The sequence below is a fragment of the Macrotis lagotis genome, chromosome X (genome assembly GCF_037893015.1).
Source record: "Macrotis lagotis isolate mMagLag1 chromosome X, bilby.v1.9.chrom.fasta, whole genome shotgun sequence".
NCBI classification, from domain to species: Eukaryota; Metazoa; Chordata; class Mammalia; order Peramelemorphia; family Peramelidae; genus Macrotis; species Macrotis lagotis.
This window is the reverse complement of record NC_133666.1, coordinates 657,961,115-657,987,474: the sequence shown is the minus strand read 5'-3', so window position 1 is coordinate 657,987,474 and position 26,360 is coordinate 657,961,115. Positions and strand designations below refer to the sequence as shown.

General features: G+C 36.4%; 1 protein-coding gene across 3 annotated transcripts in view; it reads left to right on the top strand.

Moving 5' to 3' along the window:
• LOC141501327 (E1A-binding protein p400-like) overlaps positions 1-26,360 on the top strand; it is a 143,763-nt gene that overhangs the window by 92,580 nt on the left and 24,823 nt on the right. For all 3 annotated transcript variants that reach the window (XM_074205220.1, XM_074205222.1, XM_074205221.1), the window contains exons 33-42: positions 3,281-3,392; positions 6,757-6,900; positions 7,634-7,804; positions 8,134-8,217; positions 12,291-12,422; positions 13,070-13,114; positions 13,212-13,365; positions 13,984-14,198; positions 14,354-14,527; positions 25,741-25,788. In XM_074205220.1, coding sequence (XP_074061321.1) covers positions 3,281-3,392; positions 6,757-6,900; positions 7,634-7,804; positions 8,134-8,217; positions 12,291-12,422; positions 13,070-13,114; positions 13,212-13,365; positions 13,984-14,198; positions 14,354-14,527; positions 25,741-25,788 — 1,279 coding nt within the window. The remainder of the gene's footprint in view (positions 1-3,280; positions 3,393-6,756; positions 6,901-7,633; positions 7,805-8,133; positions 8,218-12,290; positions 12,423-13,069; positions 13,115-13,211; positions 13,366-13,983; positions 14,199-14,353; positions 14,528-25,740; positions 25,789-26,360) is intronic.

Below are 26,360 nucleotides of genomic sequence, written 5' to 3'. Positions count from 1 at the left end.
TGGTTACCAAAGGAGTGAAACAAGGATGCTTTTTAGCATGATGTGTTCAGCTGTGTTATCAAACACTTTCACTGAGGATGAACATGGAATCAAGTTCAGCTACCGCACTGATAGTAAATTCTTCAACTTGAAAAGGCTACAAGCCAAGAACAAAGTGAAAGAAGTATTGGTGCATGATCTATTTGTAGATGATTGTACCCTCAATGCAGCCTCTGAAGCTGAGATGCAGCAAAGTATGGATCAATTCTCTGCTACTTGTGCTCATTTTAGTCTTAACAAGTAACATCAAGAAAACCCAGGTGCTCCATCAGTCAACATCACACCATCCCTATGTGGAACCATTCATTACAACAAATGGAGAAGTTTTGAGGACTGTTGTCAAGTTCACTTAACCTTGGCAGCATCATTTCCAAGGAGGTACATAACAATGCATTGCCAGAGCTAACTCAGTATTTGGGAGGCTCTGAAAGAAAGTATGAAACAGAAGAGGTATTAGACTGACACCAAACTGAAGGTCTACAGATTGTTGTACTGACCTCATTGATATATATGCCTGTGAAACCTGGACAGTCTCCCAGCAAAATGAATCACTTCTATCTCAATTGCCTTAGGAAAATTCTGAAGATCATCTAGCAGAAGATACCAGACACTGTGGTTCTTTCTCAAGCTAAACTGCCTAGCATTCCAACATGACCTCAGAGAGTGCAACTATGATGGGTTGGACATGTTGTTAGAATGCCAGATGTACATTTGCCAAAAATACTTTTATGGAAAACTCTACACAGTGGGTCAGACCCTTACTGACCCCCCCACTTACAGACCCCACTTACATGGGGGTCAGAAGAAGCAATACCAAGACTCCCTGAAGACTTCATTGAAGAACTTAAGAATTTGACTGTACAGCTTAGGAGACACTGGCACAGGACGGCCCAGCATGGTGTGCCCTCATCATTGAGGTGGCTGCACTCTTTGAGGAAGGCAGAACTGAAGCAGCTCAAAGAAAACATGTCATACATAAGTTTGGAGTACCCATCCCAGGTGTTCACATGGACTATTCGTGCCCAACATGTGGTAGAGCTTTCCGAGCTCATGTTGGTCTGATCAGCCACAATCAGATACACTGTAATTTGTCTCAAACATAGTTTTGGTTTTCTTCAATAATGAAGGACAACAACCAATCAACCGACCAAACCAATCTGTCTTCAACCAATCTATCTAGATTGACCACATACTATTCTCCTTCCTATGTTAGAGTGTGTTCTTGCCAGACTTGCCCACCAGAAAAATCAGACTACATTCTGTTTCCTAGCTCTGAGCCCTTTTATTTGGAATTTGACTCTTGGATCTCTTGGACGCCCAGACTCTTCAGATCTCATTTTTGTAATACTTGTTATGATACCTTCTGATTTCCCTAGTAATGAATGCTTTTCTTACATTGTCCCCTGAAATTGCTTTTTGTTTTGTATGTGTTTTGTAGGAACTTATCGTGTATGTTTTTCTACCATTATAATGGAAATTCCTTGAGATCAGTGATTGTTTTATTTCTGTCTTAGTATCCCAAGTACCTAGGCCAGTGTTTGAACCATAATAATTGCTACATTAATGACTGAAGAATTGAATTAAATTTCAAGCATGACATCAAAAGAATTAAGATAAAAAAGATCTACAAATCACCATAAAGGACAGTGGAACATTTGGTCTTGGATGTACTTCTAGGAGAAGTTCAAATCACCTGATGAAAACAAAAATGGGAAAAGTTAGCTGGGCTAGAACAAACATACATGCACACACACACACACACAATAAATAAAAGGAAAATAAATATAAATGAAAGTAGTTAAATGCAGGGTAATCAGGGAGAACATTGGCAATTGAAAAGATAAGAATGGGATGGCTAGGTGGCTCAATGAATAGAGCACTGGCCCTGGAATCAGGAATACCTAAGTTCAAATCAGGCTTCAGACACAGGATAACTAGCTGTGTGGCCTTGGGCAAGCTACTTAATCCCATTTGCCTTGCAAAAAAACTAAAAAAAAAATAAGAAAAAAGAGTGTAGAGAGAAAAAACAGGGTCTAGGTCAGAATCTTGGAAAACCTGCCATTAGGGATTGCTATCTAGATGATAAATGAGCAAAGGAAACTGAAAAGGGGGTTAGATGAATGGGTGGAGAACCTGGAGAGAGTAGGCTCCCCAAAGCCCAGAGAGGAGAGAACATCTTAGAGGAACAGGTTGTCAACAGTTCCAGAAACAGCAGATGGGTAAGAAAGAAGACTAAGAATAAACTATAAGATTTGGCAATTGAGAGAACATTGGGAACATTGGAAAGAGCTGTTTCAACCAAGTGGTGAGGTCAGAAGCCAGTTTGAAAAAAGCCAGAGTAAGTGAAAAGAGAGGAAATGGAAGCAAGGACAATGAATTTAGATAGGAATTTGGTTCTAAAAGGATAGGTACTATTTAGGAAATAGATTGATGGCATGGGATGGCCTTAGTGGAGGTTTTTTAAGGATTGAAATTGAGTATTGATATCCTTGAAATATCTGGAGAACTTGAGGAAGGCCCAGCATGCTGAATAGACCTGTGATATACTTATAGGGGGAAATTGGCAGTATTCATACAAAATGGTCAGTCATTAATGGGTTGGAATTTACAACATTGAAGGGAATACACATATTGATGAAATCACAGATCCACTGGACTGTGTATAAAGCTAATATTCTTTGATGCTTGTTATAATGAACCAATGGTTCTAGGACATGGTTATTGAAAAACTGCTGTATCATTTTCAAAAGCAAAATATGTGAAATTTTGTCTTTTCCTTTTCAGTAGTGACTTTTAAATAATGCTAAAATGTTAATCTGCTCAGCTCAGGTCATTGTTTTCTAGTTTTTGTGAAGGAGCACACATGATCTTTCCTTATAGAAAAAGTAATTTAAAAAAATTGCCGCAATGAATTGCACAGGGTAATGCATTTATGAATTAAAAATGAAGTTTAACAAAAAAGTTATATTTAAGTGGTTTGCCTGTTCAGTTCTCCATTATTTAATCATTCAGATAGACTATTTGAACTATTTCTAAAATTAGGAAAATTTGATATGGATTTCTTAAATCAATTAAAAAATTCTTGATCCAACAAGTATTAATTGATGCTTGCTTTGTGCTAGACCAGGGAATATAGATACAACTCTAAATTTTGAGTTAACAATATCATTAATTTAGTTTTTGGATATATTAATTGACATGAAAGCACTAATGTTTAATTTTGTAACCGATTTTTCTCTAGGCTTGTAAGTGGTAATTCTGTAGAAGAAAAACTGTTGAAAAATGGTACCAAAGATTTAATTCGAGAAGTAGCAGCTCAAGGAAATGACTATACCATGGCATTCTTAACTCAGGTAACTGTCAGTAAATTAAAAGGTGTTTGTTTCTGAAGTAATTACTCATATAGCATTAGAAATTTTAGATTGTCTGTAGACTTAAATTTAGCAATTGATATTCTAATTTGTATGACCCACCTGAGAAGCTATATGTACTTCTTTATTTTTTAAATTTTTTTTATTTAAGGCAATGGGGTTAAGTGATTTGCCCAAGGTCTCACAGCTAGCTAGATACTTCTAAAGGAAATGACTCATTTCAATTTCACTATGATATTCAGAGACTGAAATACAAATGTGGCAAATAGGTACTAATGATTAGAAATACCTTAGAAAATGATCATTAGAAATAAGGAATGAGAAAAGTCAAAGATTTATGAAATACAAAAAAGTTTCATGTCTGTACATTATGGAATGTATTCTTTTCTTTGAGAATGAATTGAAAGGCATTGGACCAAATAAGCACTGAGAAATCTTTTGAAAAAGAAGTTGGTCATATTTGAACATAAGAAATAACTTGCTATTTCTCTGTGTTTATTCATACCATGACTTGCTATAGCAAAGATCAAAATTAGCTAGAGGAAAGAATAGCAACTTGACAAAGACATGGTATGAAATTAAAACAGCTCTATCCTGACCTTTTAAGTGAGTTATTGATAATAGAAAATGGAATAAGAATGGAAGAAAGGACAACTACAACAGCAACAAGGAGCCAAAAGAATCTAAAAAATAATTTAATTAGCAAACATTTGATTTACTTGCCATATGGAAAAATTATGGAAGATAAATGAATACCACTTTAGAATAAACACTCATTTTGTTTATATTCTAAAGAGAAGAGATGACATTTATTCTAGAGAAAGATGATAGAAGATTATGAGCAGTTTCACCTCATGAAATAAAAAACAGGGCAAAATCAGTTTAAGGAAAGTTTGGTAGTTATGTAAAATCATCCCAAGGACCTTTAAGTATGAGAAGGGACAGTAAACAATTAAAATGGAAAATATCTACAGAGACATCTATAATAAATTCTTTCCTTTATCAAGGACAGTGGATCCATCACACTTGGATTCTTAGCTTTCTAGATCTGGATATTCTCTTAGAGAAGATAGAAATTATAAAAAAGAGATAAAAGGTGAAAAATAGCTGAATTAGACATGGAGATTCTTCCTGGAGGCAACACAATTGTGACAATATTGAGGGATCAATTCTCAGGCTCTTTCAAGGAGGTGAAAACCACAGGTGTGAAAAAGTCCTGAACCTTTTTTGATACAGAAAATGGAAGAACTCCTTCAAAGTTAGAAGACCACAGGACAGAGCAAGAAAGGCTGGAGAAATCATCAAACCCAAGGTGCCCTTTTTTACAAATGAGGCACAGGAGGGTAAAGTGACCCAGAGTCAAACAACTATCACTTAAGTATGACCTTCCTTTGCTAGACTAGGGGTTGAAGGAGCATCAACAGCTTCTGACCTGTACCCCTGAACTCCCAACAATATAACATTTTTATGAGAATTGTCTACCGATGTAGTGTTGCCATCTTGGGTGAGGGTATTAGTAGGGAGTAAACAGCTGTTCGCCAATTATATTCCACAGTAAGACCACATTTTTGTGATAACAAATTTGACTGAAAGATGTAACGAATACAAGATACTCTTGTATTTGTTTTTTGTTAATTATAAGAAAGCATTTGACCAGTAGAACAAGATATACCTAAAAGATTCTTTTTCTACAAGGAGTCCCTTCTAGATGGATCAGAATTAATATAGTTTTTGAAAGATATAGCAACAGAATCTTGTTTTAAAACTTTGTGAGTCGGGGCGGCTAGGTGGCGTAGTGGATAAAGCACTGGCCTTGGAGTCAGGAGTACCTGGGTTCAAATCCGGCCTCAGACACTTAATAATTACCTAGCTGTGTGGCCTTGGGCAAGCCACTTAACCCCATTTGCCTTGCAAAAACCTAAAAACAAAACAAAACAAAACTTTGTGAGTCCAAGTATTAGATAAGGCACGTGTGTGTGTGTGTGTGTGTGTGTGTGTGTGTGTGTGTGCATGCATATATATGTATATATAATATGTGTGTGTGTGTGTATTTTTGTATATGTATACACACACACACATAATGAATTGGTCCCATGATTAAACAGGAGGAGAATGGTAGGACAAATTGCCTTCAGGAAATTTTAGAGTTCCTTAAATTAATATTTTTCTGATGGTGGACCAGAAAACACCAAAGTTTCTGAAGATTAAAAATTAATATTACGCTGAAAATAATGGAAGGGGCTGTAGAATATAGTCAGGCTGTAGCATATAGTAAGACACTACAAAGAATTTAAAGGATATCATCAAAGAAATGTCATAGAAAAAAAGAGAGGTGATCACTGGGTAGAGTTAAGGACCATTGATGGTCGATGAGGAATGCTTGCTGGTTTGCTTGCATGTCCCAGGACATTGGGTGTTGTCCTTGTGGAGAACTCATGGGAGGACATGGACCAGAGTCACATAATAGGCAGGCCTGGTTGGCTTTCCATCTGCATTGTTTGGTAAAGCCTCTGGGTGGTTGAAGCATTACTATTGTTTTTTGGCCATGTTGAAATCGTTTCACCTTTCAGTCTCTGAGACCCTAGCTTGAAGGAACAGAGGGAGATCCCACATGAGCAGTTTTTTATACTGATGAAATCACAGGTCTGATTTTCCTACCTTCCCTGGCCTCTGAAATTTCTCTCCTAAAGCTCTGGAAGTAAGAGAAAGCAAATACTTATTTTGGCTTACTATAAATTAATTATGGCCTAAGAAGTGGATTTTTGTCTTCTTGGTTATTACTATCTTATTTTCTATTAAAGAAGGAGTGGTGGAGTACCTTGGGTAGATTAGGGAGAGAAGTGAAGCTTCCCAAAGTTAGGAAGAAGCACATCAGGTCCTTCACAGGGTAAGAACCCCTAGTCTGTGAAGGAAGGTCATACTTAAATGATAGTTGTTTGACTCTGGGTCACTTTATCCTCCTGCGCCTCATTTGTAAAAAGGGCACCTTGGATTTGATGATTTCTCCAGCCTTTCTTTCTCTAAGTCCTGTGGTGGTCTAACTTTGAAGCACAGAAGATTTGAAGACATTTTTTTTTTGCAAGGTAATGGAGTTAAGTGGCTTGCCCAAGGCCACACAGCTAGGTAATTATTAAGTGTTTGAGGTCAAATTTGAACTCAGGTCCTCCTGACTCCAGGGCCGATACTCTGTCCATTGTACTACTTAGCTGCCCCTAATTTTGTTAATTTTAATGTTAACCCCTTGGAGGTTTTAATGTTCTTCAATGAATGCTAATGAAATATCAAATTCAAATCATTGCCGACAGATGAATGACAGTTAACCATACCATTTTATTTTTCCTCCCAGCAAACTATCCAGGAACTTTTTGAAGTCCATTCTCCTATGGATGATACTGGCTTCAGAGTAAAAGCTGAGGAATTTGTTCTTCTCTCTCAGGAACCTTCTGTGACTGAAACAATTGCACCCAAGGTTGCAAAACCTTTTATAGAGGTAAGAAATAGTAGCAAAAAGTGAATAGAATATGAACTAAGGTAAAATGTGAGAAATGAGTCAATGAAATAAGATAAAAATGAAGAGTTTGCTTAGGCTTTTAATTTCATACTTAATATCCTCCAATTTATCATTATTTTATATAGATTTTTGTAGGAAATTTACTTCCCCCCCAGAAAGTTTTTTTTTTTTTAAATCACAAAAATATGTATTTTTTTCTTAACAAATTTCAGGTTTTTAGTTACTCTTATTCTTAGGGCTATTTTTTTAAACTTTCCAATTTTAGGTATTTAGAAAAACTAAAATATGTTCTACCTGATAGAAGCATTATTTTTAGAGCAGATTTTAAAGAAGATTTGCTATATTAAATTTTGATATTTATGTGTGATTGGGGTTCTCTCTGATACAGATAGTCTTTTTATTTTTAGTAATTTGTCTATAACAAACCTTCAATACAGTATTATTTGAATATCAAAGATCAGAATGTGAGAAATAAATGAATTGTTGGAAGTTCTGTTTTTTGATATGATTCTAAAATTTACTCCAATGTCATTGGTTCAATAAGTGATAAAATTATATAGTAAAAATCGTTTTAGAGAGGTCATTGACCCGTCATTAACTGAAATCAAAGCTTTTTGTTTTCTCTAGTCAAATGGTAGTTGAGTGAAACAATGCTAAAGGATTTCAAAAGCTTGGTTTACATTTTTCTTTCCCCAAAATCTTTGTTTTAAAGGCTTTGAATAGCATTGAACAAGAGGATGAAGAAGAACCAATTAAACATGCTGAAGAAGTAAGAACAATAGAAATGGAATCTTTCCCAATGGCTTTTATCTCAGACCTGGATGACTTAAAATGTGTTGAAGAGCCTTCACAGAGAGAGGAATTATTTGCAGTTGTTGATCAAGTACATATTTTCTCTTATAAATTGTTAATCCTTATAACAAGAACGTGATAGTTGATTGATATATTCAGGAATGTTGCATTTTCTAGAAGCATTAAAAAAAGATTGGTTCTTCTGAATTATTTGAATTAAATCCTTATCAGTTGACTAGAGTTGCAGAATAGAGACTTGTCTGAAGGCAGAGAAATGAACTAGATAAATCCTCCAAGTCTCTTCCAGGGTTATATCTTAGAATAGTTTGTGTTCTTCAGAAAGCATAGTAAGATTGGCTCAAATTTTACTTTTTAAAAAGGACTTGGTAGTAACCAAATTTTAAAATATTTTTCAAATAGCTTACTCCCATAGAGAAATATGCATTGAATTATCTTGAACTCTTCCACGTTTCTGGTGATGAGAGTGGACAAAGAATAATAGAGGTAGGTCTTTGTTATGAATTAATTCTGATTTTCTGAGTTGTATAAGAATCCTAGTGGGCACTTAAACATTTATTGTTTTTTCCCCCATTTTTGTATATGTTTGCACAAAATAATCAATAAGTTAGTTATAGACATCAGTTTACTCTTTTGACTTGGGCTTCATATTTGTATTATTAAATTGTTATAAGTTCTTATAATTAATATAAAGTGTAGTAGTTAAGAAATATAAAGAACTTAATGGAGACTTGATCAGTTTTTCGTTTTTATTTTTCCTTTTTTGATTTGGACCTGTGAGTTCCATCCATTTAAGCATCTCCTGGGGTGGAAAAGTCCCTCCACCGATGGAGATGGGAAACATGTCTGGGACTCTTGGGGCAGCTCATGGCAACACATGAACCCAGCCTTCATGACTCCAGGGCCAGCTTGGTCTCCACTTTGATGTGCCTCTGTTCATTACTGAGGTTCTCAATGCTCACTCACTGCACCACTTAGCAGCACCCCAGAACTTTAGACAGAAATGAGAGTGTCCATTAGATACATGAACAATTCCATAACTGTACTCCTGTAGTTTGCTGAGTCTATTGACTGGGCAGAAGTGTGATCTGGACTCAGGGAAAGAATACTGGAAAAAGAGTTAGGCCCCTCCAGGTTCATCTAAACAAACTACATGATGTGGGGGGAGGTGCTTGGCACATTCTAAGTGCTTAAGAAAGCTTGTTGACTTCGGGGTCTCTATCTGTAAATGAAATTGAACAAGATGATTTCTGAAGTCTGTTCTGGCGAAAATAAATTCTTGTGCGGTAGTGGAAAGAACACTGAAGTCAGAGTGAGGGAACTTGGGTCTGAATCTTGACTTTGCCACTAATACTGGGGTACCTTGTCTGAGTCTGAGTTTCCTTATTTGTACAATTGGAGCCCTGGGCTTAATGACTTATAACGTCCTATTCACCTCTAAGTCCTATGAGGGAAAGGGAGGGGAACAGTTAAGCATTTGTCCAAGCACTGTGCTAAGCACTTTTTACAAATAGGGTCTCATTTGATCCTCACAACAGCCATGGGAGGTAGATCTATTATGATCCCTACTTTACGACTGAGGAACCTGAGTCAGGCAGCAGTTAAGTGACCTGTCCAAGGTCACACAGATGAGGATGGATTTGAACTCAGGTTTTCCTGACTCCAGACCCAGTGACCTAGCCACTGATCACCTCTAAGGAAGTTTCACTAAATAATTATTGTTGTGTTTATTAATTTAATAGTTAGAAAGTTATATTAGAAAAGCAAAATCCTGGAGCTGAAAGGAATCTCAGAAACAGGAATTCCCTCTATGAGAGGTACTTTTCTGGCATTTCAACCATAGGAACTCAGTATCTTGAAAGGTGACCCATTCCATTATTAGGCACTCTAATAATGGAAATATTTGGAAGGTCTTCCTTCAAGTTAAAATCTGCCTTCCCATATCTTCCACTCATTGGTCCTAATTCTGTCCCCTGGAGCAATCTGCCTTCAAACATCAGAAGACTGTCTTGTGTCCTTTAGAAATCTCTTCTTGAGGCAGGTCTATGTTTTCAGTGGTTTCAGAGTCTTTTATCCTTTTCTGGACATGGGCCAGTCAGTGGTGCTAAGCCCTGAATGTATTGCACTGTGGGTGTTCATCTGAGCAGTGTGGCTCCTCCCCTGGTCCAGGTGCTCTTTTTCTAACACTATAGGCTAGTTTTTTAGGGTTTGGATGATCATGCCTTTGATTCATCTCCGGTCTGCTGTCAATTAAAACCTTAAGAGTTCTTCAGATGAACTGCCCTTAAGCCATTCATTTTGTATCTGATACTGGCCCAGTTGATGTGTTTTATTCTATTTTGTTTTTGAAACTAAACTCTGTACTTTATATGGTGTATGGTACATGATTTCCTGGTATAAGGGAAAGAATGTTGGGATTGTAGTCTAGAGAGTGCTGTGTCCAAATCCAGCTTCTGACCCTTAATGCCTTATGAACAAGGCCAAGTCATATAAACTCACTCTCATTCTCTTCATCGGGAATGTGGAGTTGCTAATATTTGGAGTATCTATCTTATAGGCTGTTAAGATAATCAAATGAGATATTGTCTGTTTTGTTAACATTGAAGTTATCTGTATGCAGCGACCATCATCATCTTGTTTTCATCTATTTTGATGGAATGCAGATGGAAATGGTTCTAGGACTGGTCATAGGTCCTAGTTGTTGTTTTTTTAAGATAACTAATATTGTACAGGCTTTTACATGAGTGGATAAAATTATCTCCTGATTTAGGAAAAGTAGTAGGATGCAAGCTTATCCTTTATAAATTTGGGGGAATATTCTCAGTACAACCGGAATAGTAGACAGAATGACAGTGATGATTTCTACTTCATCCTGTTCTCCTGTGATTTGGATCTTTTCTGTTCTCTGTGTTCTGAAAGTTTTTTATTTCATATGATTTGGAGATTATTAGTGCTTGCTATGGTGGCATTTTAAAAAAATGTTTGTTCTTAAGTTTTTGTGGATTGATGTTTTGCCTAGTCAACTGAAGACAACTATGTGATTTGTGATTATGAGCCTTTTCTAGTATTGTTGATTAATAGAGTTCTCCCCAAAATTTTGAAGATGATATTTGGAATACAGGATATTTATCATCAGTTGGTCCATGAAAGTTCATAAACTTCTGGGGCATAGGAGAAGGGAAGAAAGGAAGGACTTACAGATTGCCTAGTATGTGCTAGGAACTGAACTAAGCACTTTTACAAATACTATCTCATTTGATCCTCAAGGCAACCTAGGCATACAGAAGTGAGGTGTCTTGCTTAGGGTCACACAGTTAATAAATATCTCAGGCTGGATTTGAATGCAAGCCTTCCTGGCTCTAGACCTGGCACTTTGCCCACTGTACCACTTAACTGCCTCTATAATTCTAGTCATGAAGTTTTGGTAGGTATTTGGTTGGCACAAAATATTCACAGCCTATAGTGATGTATTTCATTACTACTATCATTTCCTTGTATCATCTATGTTATTATTATTATCATTATTATTATTTGGGTCAAACCTATGATTTCATTAGTAGCAGAAAATTTCTATATAGAAAAAGCTTAGCTTTAGAATGACTTATTTTTAATGAAACCATGCTGACTTTTTGTTTTCATCATTTCTCATTTTACGAGCTCATGAAATATCTATTTGATAATCTTCTAAAATACTGCCAGAGGTTGGTGGTGAATATATCTGGTCTATAGTTTGCACGATTCCCTTTTCTTTCTGAAAATTAAACGTTGTCTCCATATTCTTCTTGTTCTCATCTCCACAATTTCTTCAATAGATTCTTTCCCTGTCCTGATATATTATTCATCTGGGTCAGGAATTAAGGTCATTTAATGTAGAGCTGAGGGTTTTCTTATATTTTCCTCCATCTTGGACTTTGCTTTCTTTTAACCATCCATGTTTGATTTATGCTTTCCAGTCTAAAGTCTTCCTCTAATTTAGTGAAGCAGTTGTAAGCAAGAGGTAGTTAAGAAGTTTGACCATCTCTTCATTATCCTTAAATGACATATTACACATGGAGGAGTGACCTGCTCCTTTTTTGTTGTTGTTCTAGACAGCTAAGAATGCCCTTTGTTTTCATAAATCTTTAATGTCAACTCAACCCAAGCTTTTCTAAGAGTATATTGTTATTGCTTTAGATCAGCCTTTTGCATGTCTTTCTCATTCCAGCTTCTTTAATGTTATTTTCAACTCTGAGCTGTCCCAGGACTTTTCTTCCAAGAGTAGTTACATTGGTCTCTTTAGGTGCTTTTCCATTCTCTTCCTCATCCTGGTTTTTTATGATTGGAGTGTCAGAATTCATTCAGTCCCATCCCTTTTTAGGTTCTTAGGTCATGAGATCATGCCTAATACTAAACTTTTGAAATCTGCTTTCCTCGAGTCTAGGGTTTACCTCTCACTGTGTCCCCAGGGTCTTGTGCTTCCCCCTCTTGACTATTAGGAATATCAAAATGACATAGTCTACTACTGAATATTTTAAAAATCTAAAAATGTAAACCTTCCTTGTTGTTCAATTTTGGAATAGAGGAAATTGAAGAATGTGAAGAAAATTTGGGAACTCCATCATATGAGAGAATTGAAGGAAAAAGCAGAAAGCATGTTTCTAGAGGAGGAAGAGGAGTTATTGACTTACACGAGGGAAGATGCCTATAATAAGGTACCTATCCTTGCATAAATGCAATGTATGATATCTTACATTATAGGATGATAAAAATCTGCTCCTGGACGTTTTTAGAGTTTAAGGCATCTAAGAGAGTAAATTAACTATAAGTCAGGGTTATCTATGCGATATGTATTGTGCAGGGGACCGAACAGGGAGAGAACCTGTTTCCCATGCTTTACTTTCTTGCTTTTGTAGGGGGACAATTTTGTCTGTCTGTGAATCCCTTGAATATTTTCCCACATAAACTGCATTCACTTGTCATTTACTGAAGGGGTTTTTAGTGCAAAGTATAAGATTAAATCTTTTTTATAAAGGACCTTGCTGAAAAGAAGTATTGGCTTAGAAGGTACCCTGAATACTACAAGGTAAAATATGTACTGATCATGAAAGGATCTTTTTATTTTATTCTGAATGATGCCCGCCCCTTACTTGAGAGGATCCCAAGCCCTTGCTTTCTAGTAGTAAGTGTGATTCCTCCATTTCACATTGTCAGATTTAACTGTGGATAGAAAACTTGCCTGGAATGCTCTGTGATGTAGGAATCCCCAAACAGCCTAGTTGTTGTGTTGATTTCTTCATTAGCAGTGAACCATGTGTTATCCATAACCATCTGACTCTAAGAAATTGTGTCTTTAACATAGGAATATGTTTATGAAGGTCCAGATGGACAAACCGAGATAATGCCAGTAAGTTAAACAGGCTTTACTTTTGAATATCAGAGAAATGTGGTCCTGCCTAGGCAATGAGCATCTGTGTCACAAGTGTGATTTTTCTGTTTTGCAGCTTTGGACTCCTCCTACTCCCCCACAGGACGACAATGACATTTACATTGATCCTGTCATGTGTTTAATGTATGAAGCTACTCCCATCCAGGAGTCTAAGCTGCCACCAGTGTATGTGAGAAAGGAGCATAAACGACCCAAAGCAGAACCCTCTGGTAACAGAACTTTCCCTTAACATCTTAGTGATAGAAAGGCACTTTTCTTCAAATTTGAAATCTTCTTTTATCCTTTCGGATTTATAGTTTTCTGCCAGCTAGATTTCTCCTCTTACTCTTTGAAATACTGGGATGAGTTCTGCATTCTTTGTAGCTTTTTAAGGTCCATTTGAACCATTTATAGCTTTTAGGGCACAATCTGGCATCTAGAGAAGGTGGACTTCACTTAGTGCTTTAAGAGACCACCTTGGAGTCACAGTTCACCAGATGCAGCGGGCTCGTCCTGGTGGGTCAAACTAGGAGAACCACATGTCAGCTAGGCAACTGCCACATATCAGGATGCTTATTTACACACTTAGACTTAGTCTCACTCATTGTCAATGGACATACATCCTTGTGGGATTTTAATGATTAGCTAGGCCCTTTTCATGGTTGCTTTGGTCAAAGTTAATATGGAAAACAGTGACAGTATAGTAGTGTCTGAAATGGGACCAACATTTATGTATCTAGATGTTATTCTATGGAACTTGTCAGCCCTCTGATTGTTTTCTAGGTTTTTTGCATTCCCTCTTCCTTATGCTTCCTTGTACACATGCCTCTCTCCAACTGTCTCCTTAGCTGTGGGTCGGAAGAAGAAGCAGCGGCATGGGGAAGTCGTCATTCCTCCTCGATCCCTCTTTGACCGGCCAACTCCTGGGATGTCTAAGCTGCGCCGAGAGAGCAAAGAGCAGAAGAAGAATGTTCTATTGAAGCAGCAGACTCAGTCATCACTGGCAGAATCTGTTCTGGACAGTCCAGAGTGGCTTATCAGTGAAGACTGGGCATTGTTGCAGGTAAGGGATGCTGTAGATTCTCTAGACAGTAGGCTTTTGTTGACATTTTTTGCTTTTCTTTTTAAATTTGGGAAGATTTTCCAAGCTTGAAATTTGTGTTGGATATTGATGTTTGAAGTGTTGTGCATAAACATGATGATTTTTTTTTCTTTTAGGCTGTTAAACAGCTGCTTGAACTTCCTTTAAATCTTGCTTTAGTGTCACCAGCACACATCCCTAATTGGGATCTTGTAAGTGATGTTGTCAACTCCTGTAGCCGAATTTACCGTTCTCCCAAACAGTGCCGACACCGTTATGAAAATGTCATTATTCCAAGGGAAGAAGGGAAGGTGAGTGAATTTGGGAAATGGTCACAGATCTGAGTGTCTCATAGTATTTCCAAGTTTTATGGGGGCAACATTTTGTGCTGATAGGAAAAAAATCCTCAGACCCAGGAGATAGGGTTCTGAGTCCATGAGCTTTGTGATCTTGGGGACATGGCCTCCCTTGTCTATATGCAGAGATAAGAACACTTGCTTTATGTATGCATGTATGAAACTGTCTTATCCATAGCACAATACTAGGCTAATGGGATCTGAGGTCATTGTGATTATTTTTATTCCTATCCTGAAAAAGGCTTGTGATGCCATGTAGAACCTCCTGTGGTATTTGTTGCTTTCTTCTGTTCAGTTTATTGTGTTCTGTTGTGCAATTCTTTTTGTTTGAATATTTTCCCCTATTTATTTATTTATTTATTTATCTGTTTTCCCAATTACAAGCAAATATAGTTTTCAGCAATCATTTTTGTTAAGTTTTGAGTTTCACATTTTTCCTCTCTCTCCCTCCTTTTCTCTTTCCTCCATGTATAACATGTATAAACATATTTCCATATTAATCATGGAAGAATTAGAACAAAAGAAAGAATTAGAGCAAAAAGGAAAAAACCCCACAAGACATAAAACAAAACAAATTTAAAAAATTGAAAATATTAAGCTCTGATCTGCACTGACTCCATAGTTCCTTCTTTGAACGTGGATTTTTTTTCCATCACAAGTCTTTAGAATTGTCCTTGATTATTGGACTGCTGAGATGAGCAAGTTCATCATAGTTGATCACACAATATTGCTGTTAATGTGTACAATGTTCTTCTGGCTTTCCTACAGGCACCTATAAAATCTAGGAAAAACTAAGACACTCAGATCTTCTTGCTTTTACTTCACTCAACCTCAATGCATGCAAGTCTTTCCAGGCTTTTCTGAAGTCCCACCCCCACGAACAGCAGTACCATAATTTGTTCTGTCATTCCCCAATTGATGGACATCCTTGTCAATTTCTGAAGCTCTCCAGAAAGGTTAGATTGGGTCATAGCTCCATCAACAGTGCATTAGTGTTCCAGTTCTTCCATATCCCCTCCAACATCGATTATTTTCCTTTTTTTGTCACATTGGCCAACTGAGAAGTGTGAGGTGGTATCTCAGAGTTGTTTCAGTTTGCATTTCTCTAATCAACAATGATTTAGAGCATTTTTTCATATGACTATAGATAGTTTTAACTTCTTCATCTGAGAACTCCCTGTTTATATTCTTTGACCATTTATCAATTGGAGAATGACTTATATTCTTATAAATTTGACTCCTTCTTTGTATATTTTAGAAATGAATCATTTATCAGAAACAATAGTTGTAAAAATTGTTTCCCAATTTTTTGCATTCCTTTTAATCTTGGTTACATTGTTTTTATTTGTGTGAAAACTTTATTTTGGTGTAATCAAAATGATCCATTTTGCATTTTATAATACTCTTTATCTCTTCTTTGGTCATAAACTGCTCCCTTTTCCATAGATCTGAAAGATAAACTATTCCTTGTTCTCCTATGGTTTCACCCTTCATGTCTAAATCTTAACACTAACTTTGACCTTATTTTGAGATATTGATCGGTGCCTAGTTTCTACCATACTATTTACCAGTTTTCCCAACAGTTTTTGTCAAATAGTGAGTTCTTATTTCAGAAGCTGGAGTATTTGGATTTATCAAATAGTAGATACTATAGTCATTTACTTTGTTTCTTTTGTACCTTATCTTTTCCACTGATCTGTCAACCTATTTCTGAGCCAGTATCAGGCAGTTTTGATGACTACTGCTTTATAATATAATTTTAGTTCTCGTGTAGCTAGGCTACCTTCCTTTACGTATTTTTCAATTATTTACTTGATATTCTTGATTTTTATTTTTTTGTTACTATTTTATTACTATTTTTTTCTGCTCAATAAAGTAATTTTTGAGTAGTTGGATTGGTAGGCATTGAATAAATAATTTAATTTAGGTAGAATTGTCATTCATTTTCATTATATTAGCTCAGTCTACCCATGAATAATTGACATTTGTTCAGTTATTTAGCTCTAAATTTTTTTGTGTAAAAAGTGTTTTGTAATTGTTTTCATATAGTTTCTGAGTTTGTCTTTGCAGGGAGACTCCCAAGCATTTTATATTGTCCTAATTAAGTTAAATGGAATTTCTCTTTTTATTTCTTGCTTCTGTATATTGTTGGTAATATATAGAAATGCTGTGGGTTCATTTTATAACCTACAACTTTGCTAAAGTTGCCAGTTGTTTCAAGTAGTTTTTAAGTTGATCTCTAGGATTCTTTAAATATACCATCATATCATCTGCAAAGAGAGTTTTGATTCTTCATTGCCTATTCTAATTCCTTCAATTTCTTTTCCTTCTCTTATTGCTAAAGTTTACATTTACTTTTTCATTTAAAAAAAATTTTTTTTGAATTTTACAATTTTTCTCCTAATCTTACTTCCCTTCTCCCACCCCCACAGAAGGCAATCTAATAGTCTTTACATTGTATTCATTCTATACATTGATCAAAAATTGAATGTGTTGAGAGAGAAATCACATCCTTAAAGAAAAAATAAAGTATAAGAGATAGGAAAATTGTATAATAAGATAACTTTCTTTAAAAATTAAAGGTAATCGTCTTTGGTCTTTGTTTAAACTCCACAATTCTTTCTTTGGGTATCGATGGTTTTCTCCATTACAGATAGCCCCAAATTGTCCCTGATTGTTGCACTGATGGAATCAGTAAGTACATCAAGGCTGATCATCACCTCCATGTTGCTGTTAGGGTATACAGTGTTCTTCTGGTTCTGCTTATCTCGCCCAGCATCAGTTCATGCAAATCTTTCCAGGTTTCTCTGAATTCCCATCCCTTCTTGTTTCTAATAGAACAGTAGTGTTCCATGACATCCATATACCATGATTTGTTCAGCCATTGCCCAGTTGATGGACATTCACTGGATTTCCAATTCTTTGCCACCACAAACAGAGCTGCCATGAATATTTTTGTATAAGTGATATTTTTACCCATTTTTATAATCTTTTTCAGGATATAGCCCCTAGTAGTGCTATTGCAAAGGGTATACACATTTTTATTGCCCTTGGGTGTAATTCGAAATTGCTCTCCAGAAAGGTTGGATGAGTTCACAGCTCCATCAACAATGCATTAATGTCCCAGATTTCCCATATCTCTTCCAACATTGATCATTGTCCTTTCTGGTCATATTGGCCAGACTGAGAAGTGTGAGGTGGTATAATTATAGCTTACATTTCTAATGGACCTTCTTGTTTTACCCCGATCTTATTGGGAAAGCTTGGAGCTTATCCTCATTACATATAATGTTCTCTCATGGTTTTAGATAGATCCTGCTTATCATTTTTTCCTATGCTTTCTAGTGTTTTAAATAGGAATGGGTGCTGTCAAAAGGTTTTTTCATCATCTATTGAAATAATTATATGATTTCTGTTGATTTTGTTATTGATATGGTCACTTATTCTAATAGTTTTGCTGATATTGAACCAACCCTGATTTCCTGGTATAAATCCTACCTAATCATGGTGTTTTTAGCTTAGAGATAACTTGCTGTCATCTCTTTGCTAATATTTTATTTAAAATTTTTGTATCAGTATTCATCAGGGAAATTGGTATATATTTTTCTTTCTCTGTTTTGACCTCTCCTGGTTTATTGGTGTCATATTGGTGTCATAGAAGGAATTTGGCAGAACTCTTCCCTCAACTAATTTTTCAGATAGTTTATATAGAATTGGAATGAATTGCTTTTTTAACTGTTTGGTAGAATTTAGAATTGTGATTTTTTTTCTTAGAAGTTCATTGATGGTAGGAGCAGCTAGGTGATGCAGTGGATAGAGCACCAGCCCTGGAGTCAGGAGGACCTGAGTTCTAATCTGTTCTCAGACACTTAATAATTATCTAGCTGTGTGGCCTTGGTCAAGTCACTTAACTCCATTGGTTGCAAAAAACAAGAGGAAAAAAAAGGAGTTCATTGATGATTTGTTCAATTTCTTTTTTCTGAAATGCGATTATTTAAGTATTCTATTTCTCATTTGTTTATCTGGACAATTTTTATTTTTGTAAATATTTATACATTTCACTTAGATTGCCAAATTTATTGGTGTAGAGTTGGACAAAATAGATCCAAATTATTACTTTAATTTCCTCCTCATTGGTTTTGAATTTACCCTTTTTATTTTTGTTACTGATAATTTGGATTTTTTTCATTCTATTTTTTAAAAATCAAGTTATACAAAGATTTAAAAACCAATGCTTAGCTTTACTTTTTATTAATTCAATAGTTTTCTTACTTTCGATTTTATTAATCTCTCCTTTGATTTTCAGAATTTCTAATTTGGTATTTAATTGGAGATTTTTAATTTGTCCTTTTCCTAGTTTTTTTTTTAATTGTATGCCCAGTTCATTTGATTTCCTCTTTCTCTATTTTATTCATGTAAACATTTGGAGATATAAAATTTCCCTAATAACTGCTTTGGCTGTATCCCACAAGTTTTGGTATGTTATCTCATTGTTGTCATTGTTTTGTATGAAATTATGAATAACATATTTGTTGTTTGATCCATTCATTTTCTAATTTAGTTTCTAATTAATTTTTAGCCTATCTTTCCATGACCCTTTATGATCTGAAAATTATGTATTTAATATTTCTGTCTTTGCATTTGATTGTGAGGTTTTTATGCCCTAATACATACATGGTCAATTTAAAAAGACTATATTCCTTTCTGTCCCTAATTCAGTTTTCTCTAACTTTCATATCTAACTTTTCTAAAATTCTATATACCTCCTTAACTTTCTTCTTGTTTATTTTGTGGTTAGAGTTATCTTATTCTGAGAGATTTTAAGAGCCTTCACCAGTATAGTTTTGCTCTCTATATCTTCCTATAACTCATTTAACTTGGTGTGTATATGTTTAGTATTGAAATTACTTCATTGTCTATGGTGCCTTTTAGGAAGATGTAATTTCTTTTATTATCCCTTTTAATAAGATCTATTTTTTTCTTGGTTTGTCTGAGATAAGGATTACTACCTCTGCTTTTTTCACTTCAGCTGAAGCATAATCTATTTTGCTCCAGTATTTTACCTTTACTCTGTGTATATCTCTGCTTCACGTATGTTTCTTGTAAACAACAAATTATAGAATTTTCATTTTTAATCCATTCTGTTATCCACTCCCATTTTATGGAAGAATTCATCCCATTCATATTTACAATTATAATTTACCCTCCATCCTATCTCTTCTCTGTATTTGTCTTTTTCCTTTTACTCTTTACCTTCTCACCAGTGTTTTGCTTCTGACTACTGCCTTCCTCAGTGTACCCCCCCCCCCCGGTCTATTTTCTCCCTTTTCTTTCCCCTTTCTTATTTCCCCTCCTTCCTATCAACCCTTCCTTCTCTTCTCTCACTTCTCTTCCTATTACCTGAAGGATAAGATATATTTCTAAACCCAACTGAGTATATTTGAACCAAATCTAATGAAAGTAAGAGTTAAACAATTCTCACCCCCTCCCTTCTTTCTCTCTATTGTAATAGGTCCTTTGCACCTCTTCATGTGATATAATTTACCCCATTCCTACCATCCTAGAACAATCCCTTTTTTTTCTTTTTTTAGGTTTTTTTGCAAGGCAAACTGGGTTAAGTGGCTTGCCCAAGGCCACACAGCTAGGTAATTATTAAATGTCTGAGATCGGATTTGAACCCAGGTACTCCTGACTCCAGGGCCAGTGCTTTATCCACTACGCCACCTAGCTGCCCCAAACAACCCCTTTTTAAAAATTTTTTTAAATCATTCCATCAAAATCAACTTATGTCTATATCTTCAGTCTAAGTATACTCCCTCAAGAGTTATGAGTATCTTCCTTGTGTGTAGGGATGTAACTGGTTTAATCTAATTGAATAATAGACTTTTTCTTTTCTGCAGTTTACTTTTTTATGTATCTCTTGAATCTCCTATTTGAAAATCATATTTTCTCTTCATGGTTTTTTCATCAGGGAAATTTGAAAGCCAGCTATTTTGTTAAATGTCCATTTTTTCCCCCCGAAAGAGTATATTCAATATTTCTGGGTAGTTGATTCTTGGTTTTAACCCCAAGATCCTCTTTTGCCTTTTGGATTATCATTTCCCAGGTCCTTTGATTCTTTAATGTTGATGTTGCTAAGTCCTGTGAAATGCTGACTTGGCTCATTGATATTTGAATTGCTTTTTTCTGGCTGCCTTGATCTTATAATTCTGGAATTTGGCTACAATATTCCTTGGTATTTTTATTTTGGGATCCCTTTCAAGAGTGGATTCTTTCAATGACTATTTTATCCTCTGGTTCTAGGATATCAGGATATCAGGACAATTTTCCTTGATGATTTCTTGAAAGATGTTGTTCAGGCTTTTTTTTTTTTTTGATCATGGCTTTCAGGTAGTTCAATAATTCTTGAATTATCTCTCCGGGATTTGTTTTCCAGGTCAGTTGTTTTTCCAGTGAGATATTTTACATGTTCTTATATTTTTCAATTTTTTGATTTTCCTTGACTATTTCTTGATGCCTCGTATTCATTAACCTTTACTAGTCCCAGTCTGTTCTTCAAGGAATTATTTTCTTTAGTTAGCTTTTGCATCTCTGTTTCCATCTGGTCAATTCTATTTTTAAAGGAATTATTATCTTTTTCTATTTGTTTTTGCAGTTGCCCAATTGTATTTTTTTCCCAATTGTATTTTTAAAGTTTGTTTTCAGTCAATTTTTGTGCTTCCTTTTGCAAAATGTTGACTTTCTCTTGCATTACTTTTCCCAATTTTTTCTTTGCAAGGCAAATAGGGTTAAGTGGCTTGCCCAAGGCCACACAGCTAGGTAATTATTAAGTGTCTGAGACCGGATTTGAACCCAGGTACTCCTGACTCCAAGGCCGGTGCTTTATCCGCTATGCCACCTAGCTGCCCCCTTTTCCCAATTTTCTACTTGATTTTCAAAATTCTTTTTGAGCTCTTCTAGGAAGACTCTTTGGGTTGGAAAGCAATTCATATTCTCCTCTACAGGTTCATATGTAATACTCTTTCTGCCATCCTCTTCTGATATGATGTTTTGCTCATCCTTAACTCCAAGGTAACTTTCTATAGTTCTGGCTTTTTTTCTGATCTTTCTTATTCATTCTGAATTTTGTTAACTGAGTATTGTCCCATGTTGTATGCCAGCTGGCTAACTTATACTTCACTCATAACCTATTACTTGACTCAGTCCAGCTTAGGCAAACATTGAAGAAGAGGTGGGAGACAAAGATGGCAAGTTCTCCATTTGTTTACCTGAAAGCAAGCTTAAATACCCTTCTTTACTCCCAGTCCTGTGGCATTCTCTAATTACCAGTCAAACAATGCTCATGGACAGCAGGTAATAAAAGTTTACTTCCTTAGACTAGCACTCCCATGCAGTGTTTCAGAAAGTGCCAAAAGACAGGGAACAGATGGGAAGATCCAGAGAGCTGACCCAGGTAAGTAGGCCATTGATGTACATGGGCGAGAGGACCTACCTGTGACCCTCAACAGTCTCCTACAGTCCCAAGCTTCTTGTATTAGGGGAGGGTCTATTTGCAGATGTTCTTTGTTGAGAACACCAGCAGCTTGCTCACTGGGATTTGCAGTCCTGCCTAGTTGGGTGGACGGGGTGGGGTTGGGGGTACCTGTGTTGGAGCACTCTCAGCTAGCTTGCAGTGCCATTGGCCTGCTGAGCTGTGACTCCTGGGGCCGCTTCCACAGATCTCTTCTGTAGCCAAGAGCCGCTGACTGGTCCCTGCCCCTGATTCTCTGGGTTTCTGTTCCCTTCCCTGGTCATACTCCTGCTCCACCTGAGACAGACCTTGTTGGAAGATGCTCCCCTCTGTTCTTTTTTTAGTTCTGTTTCTTTATAATCTGCTTAGATGCTTGATCAGTGTTGTTTCTGAGGGAAATCTGGAAAGGCTTAAGGAAGGTCCTGGCTTCTCTCTCCCATCTTGGCTCTGCCCCAGCCCTATGTCTCAGTTCTTACAGAAATATTTACATGAATAACCCTTTTCCTCTCCTAGGCTGCAAGAGCAGCAAGAGTTGGTAATAGCTGGGGGTTCTCATTTTGTTTTGGGAGGGAGATTTTGTTGTCAATGGATGCACCTAGGGCTGCATTTGGAGTTGGGAAGATCCAATGCAAAACCAAACACAGAGACACTTAGCTAGATGATTTTGGGCCAGGCACTTTACCTGGTTCAGCCTCAGCTTTCCCATCTGCAAATTGAGAATGTAAAAGCATCTGTTTCACAGATTGTCATGAAGCTTAAATGAGACAGTATTTGTAAAGTGTTTGCAAATCTTAAAGCAATATATACACATTAGTGAATATTACATAGAAGTAAACCTACCCATAGAATATTTGACTGTGAAATAGATAAGATTACAAAAAAATTCTCTTGTCTGCAAATTGTTTTTATGTGTTTTTAACTTTATTAAGCATTTTATTGAAATAATGGATTCTATTCCACAATTTGAAAATAATAATACTAATGGCATTACACTTTATTATAAATTCCATATAGCCAATTGATTATCACAGAATACTTCTTATTTTTTATTTTTCATTTTTTCTTTTATGCTTTATTTTATATTATTATAATTCTTTTTTTGTGAAAATAAACATAAACCTCCCTCTCCCTGCATAAGCTAGAGAAACCTCAAAAATAATGAGAGGAAAAAAAGTGGACTTCAGTCTGTGTTCAGATTTCTAACAACTCTGTCTTTGGGATGAGTTACCTTCTTTATCATAAGTCCACTAGAGAAGTTACTTTGATATTTTTTCCCACAATCATTCTTACTTAGTTATATTTCCCTCCATTTTGTTCCTTCCCACTCTCATTTATTCTATTCTCTCTCTCTCCTTTCACCCTGACCCTGCTCAGAAGTGTGTTGTGTCTGAGTACCCTCTCCCATAATCTTCCTTCTCTTCTATCTTATTCCCCCTTTACTCCCCCCTCTCCCCTGTCCCCCTTAGACCATCCCTTTCCTCTCATTTTTCTCTAGGGTAAGATAGATTTCTATATCCTATTAAGTGGGTATGTTATTTCCTCTCTGAGCCATTTCTGATGAGAATGAAAGCTCATTCATTTCCCCCCCTTGCCTTCCCTTGTTCCAGTCTGTTGCAAAAGCTTTTTCTTGACTCTTTTATGTGAAATATCTTAGCCCCTTTTTCCTCTCCTTTCCCTTCCTCCAAGCACTTTCCTTTATCACTCATTGACTCCATTTTTATATTATATTATACCATTATATTCAATTCCTTCCTGTATCTTATATATGCTCTTTGTAACTGATGTTTTAAATGAAAAAGTTCATATGGGTTATCAGTATTTTCTACCCATGCAGGAATACATACAGTTCAGCATTATTAAGTTCCTCATAATTAGTCCTTCCTGTCTGTGCTTCACCTGAGTCCTGTACTTGGTGATCTAACTTTCTGTTCAGCTCTGGTTGTTTCAACAGGAAAGTTGGAAAGTCCTCTGTTCCATTGAAAGTCCATCTTTTCCCTGAAAGAGGATGTTCAGTTTTGCTGGGTGATTAATTCTCGGTTGTAAACCAAGCTCTTTTGCCTTCCAGAATATTATATTCCAAGCACTATGAGCCCTTAATGTAGATGCTGCTAACTCCTGTGTGATCCTGACTATAGAACCACAATGGTTGAATTGTTTGTTTCTGACAGCTTTTAATATTTTCTCTTTGACTTGGGAGTTTTGGATTTTGACTATAATATTTCTGGGAGTTTTTCTTTTGGAATTTGGCGATCAGTGAATTCCCTCAATTTCTATTTTACCCTCTGCTTCTATGATCTCAGGGTAATTTTGCTGTATTATTTCTTGAAAAATAAAGTCTAGGCTCTTTTCCTGGTCATGACTTTCAGGTAGCCCAATAATTTTTAAATTATCTCTCCTGGATCTGTTTTCAAGGTAAGTTGTTTTTTTCCAATGAGATATTTCACATTTTCTTCTAATATATTTTTTTATAGTTTTATTTCTTCCTGAGTTCTCAAAAAAGCGATCAGCTTCCTTTAGTTCTATTCTGCATTTGAAGGGGTTATTTTCTTCAGAGAGCTTTTTTTATCTTGTTTTCCAGCTGACCATTTCTGCTTTTTAAGGCGTTCTTTTCCTCATTTGCCTTTTGGGTTTTTTCCATCTGGCCTAAACTGGTTTTTAACATGTTATTTTTTCTCTTCTTTTCACCAAGCTGCTGCCTTTGTTTTCATGATTTTCCCGCATCGCTCTCATTTCTCTTCCCAATTTTTCCTCTACGTCTCCTATTTGTTTTCAAAGTTTTTTCTGAGCTCTTCTATTGCCTAAGTCCATTTCCTATTTCTCTTGGAGGTTTTGGTTTCAGAAGCTTTGACTTTGTCATCTTCTGAGTGTGTATTTTGATCTTCCATGGGACCAAAATAATTTTCTATGATCTGTGGATGACCAAAAGCCTACCTCTCTGCCCTGGAGCTGTGAGGAGGGTCCCAGTTTGGCGATGGTATTATGGGGGCCCAGACTGCAACCTGGACCTGAGTGTGGGCAAACAGAAGAGTTCTACCCCAGGGATAACAGAGAGACCTCTGTAGTCTCCCCTGATTCCCTTACTGTGGGCAGAGAGCTCTGGAAGTACTGGGTGACTCCGCCAATTCCCACTGCAGGTTCTCACTGCAAAACCTGCCGCTGTACTCACTCTGGTGCCACAGAGTTCTCTCACTGCCCCTTCAAGCTGTCCCCGGTGATTACTGGGCCAAGAGGTCTGGAAACCACTCCCTCTGCCACAGACTCAGGTGCCCCTAGGGACCCAGGTGCCCCGCGGGCTGTTCCTGGAAGGCTGGAGCTGATTTGCTCTGGCCCAGCTGTGCTGTGCTGTGGCTGCACTATGGCTCCTTCTAACCCCTGGTCCTGGTGAAACAGACCTTTCCTGCAGATCTTCTAAGTTGTCTTGAACTGGGAAATTGTATCACTCAGTCTTTCTGTGGGTTCTGCTCTAAATTTTGGCTAGTCGTAATTTGATGGCTTTTGGAGTTTTTTGGGGGACAAATTTCTGGAAATTCCTACCTTCACACCTCCAACTTGGCTTTGCTTTCTATTTTTCTAAACTTGATAATTCCCTTTTTAAAATAAGATACAGATAAAATTTTGTGCTTTTTTGATATTAAGTGCTTTTTCCCCTATTTGACAGTTCATGTTTGAAGGGAACCCTAAAAAGAAGTCCAAAAACATCAGTAAGGTAGGTACTATCAGATGTTTTAAAAATAATTATTTGAGTTAAATATAGAGTCATACTTGTGCTAGTAATGTATTACATTAAACAAGCACAAACAACTTCCTGTATTACATCCAATCCATTGAATCAGGAGTTATATTTGTTTAATGGTATTACATTAAACAAGCACAAACAACTTCCTGCATTATATCCAATCCATTGAATCAGGAATTATATTTGTCTAATGGGGTATACAGACTATGTTTTATTCTTTATGGAATGCCTTCATCAGCATTCTGGACAGTCTGAGTGAATTTTGTGTATTTGTCTGTGTGTCTGTCAGCAAGTACTGTTTGTGATGTTCCTGCTCTGGGCAAGGTCATCTCCTAGGTCCTGAGGGACCTATGAAGCTAAATAAGATGTGAGTTCTGACTTGAAGATAAGGCCAATACATAAAGAGATGATTAATCCATGGTTATCTGTCTGTCTGTGTATGTACCAAATAGGCAGTATAGCCAGTGAAAGCTATCAGTTGAGGGGAGGAATGTGGCTGGGTCATTTGGGAAGACTTCTTGGATCAGGTGGGATATAATCTG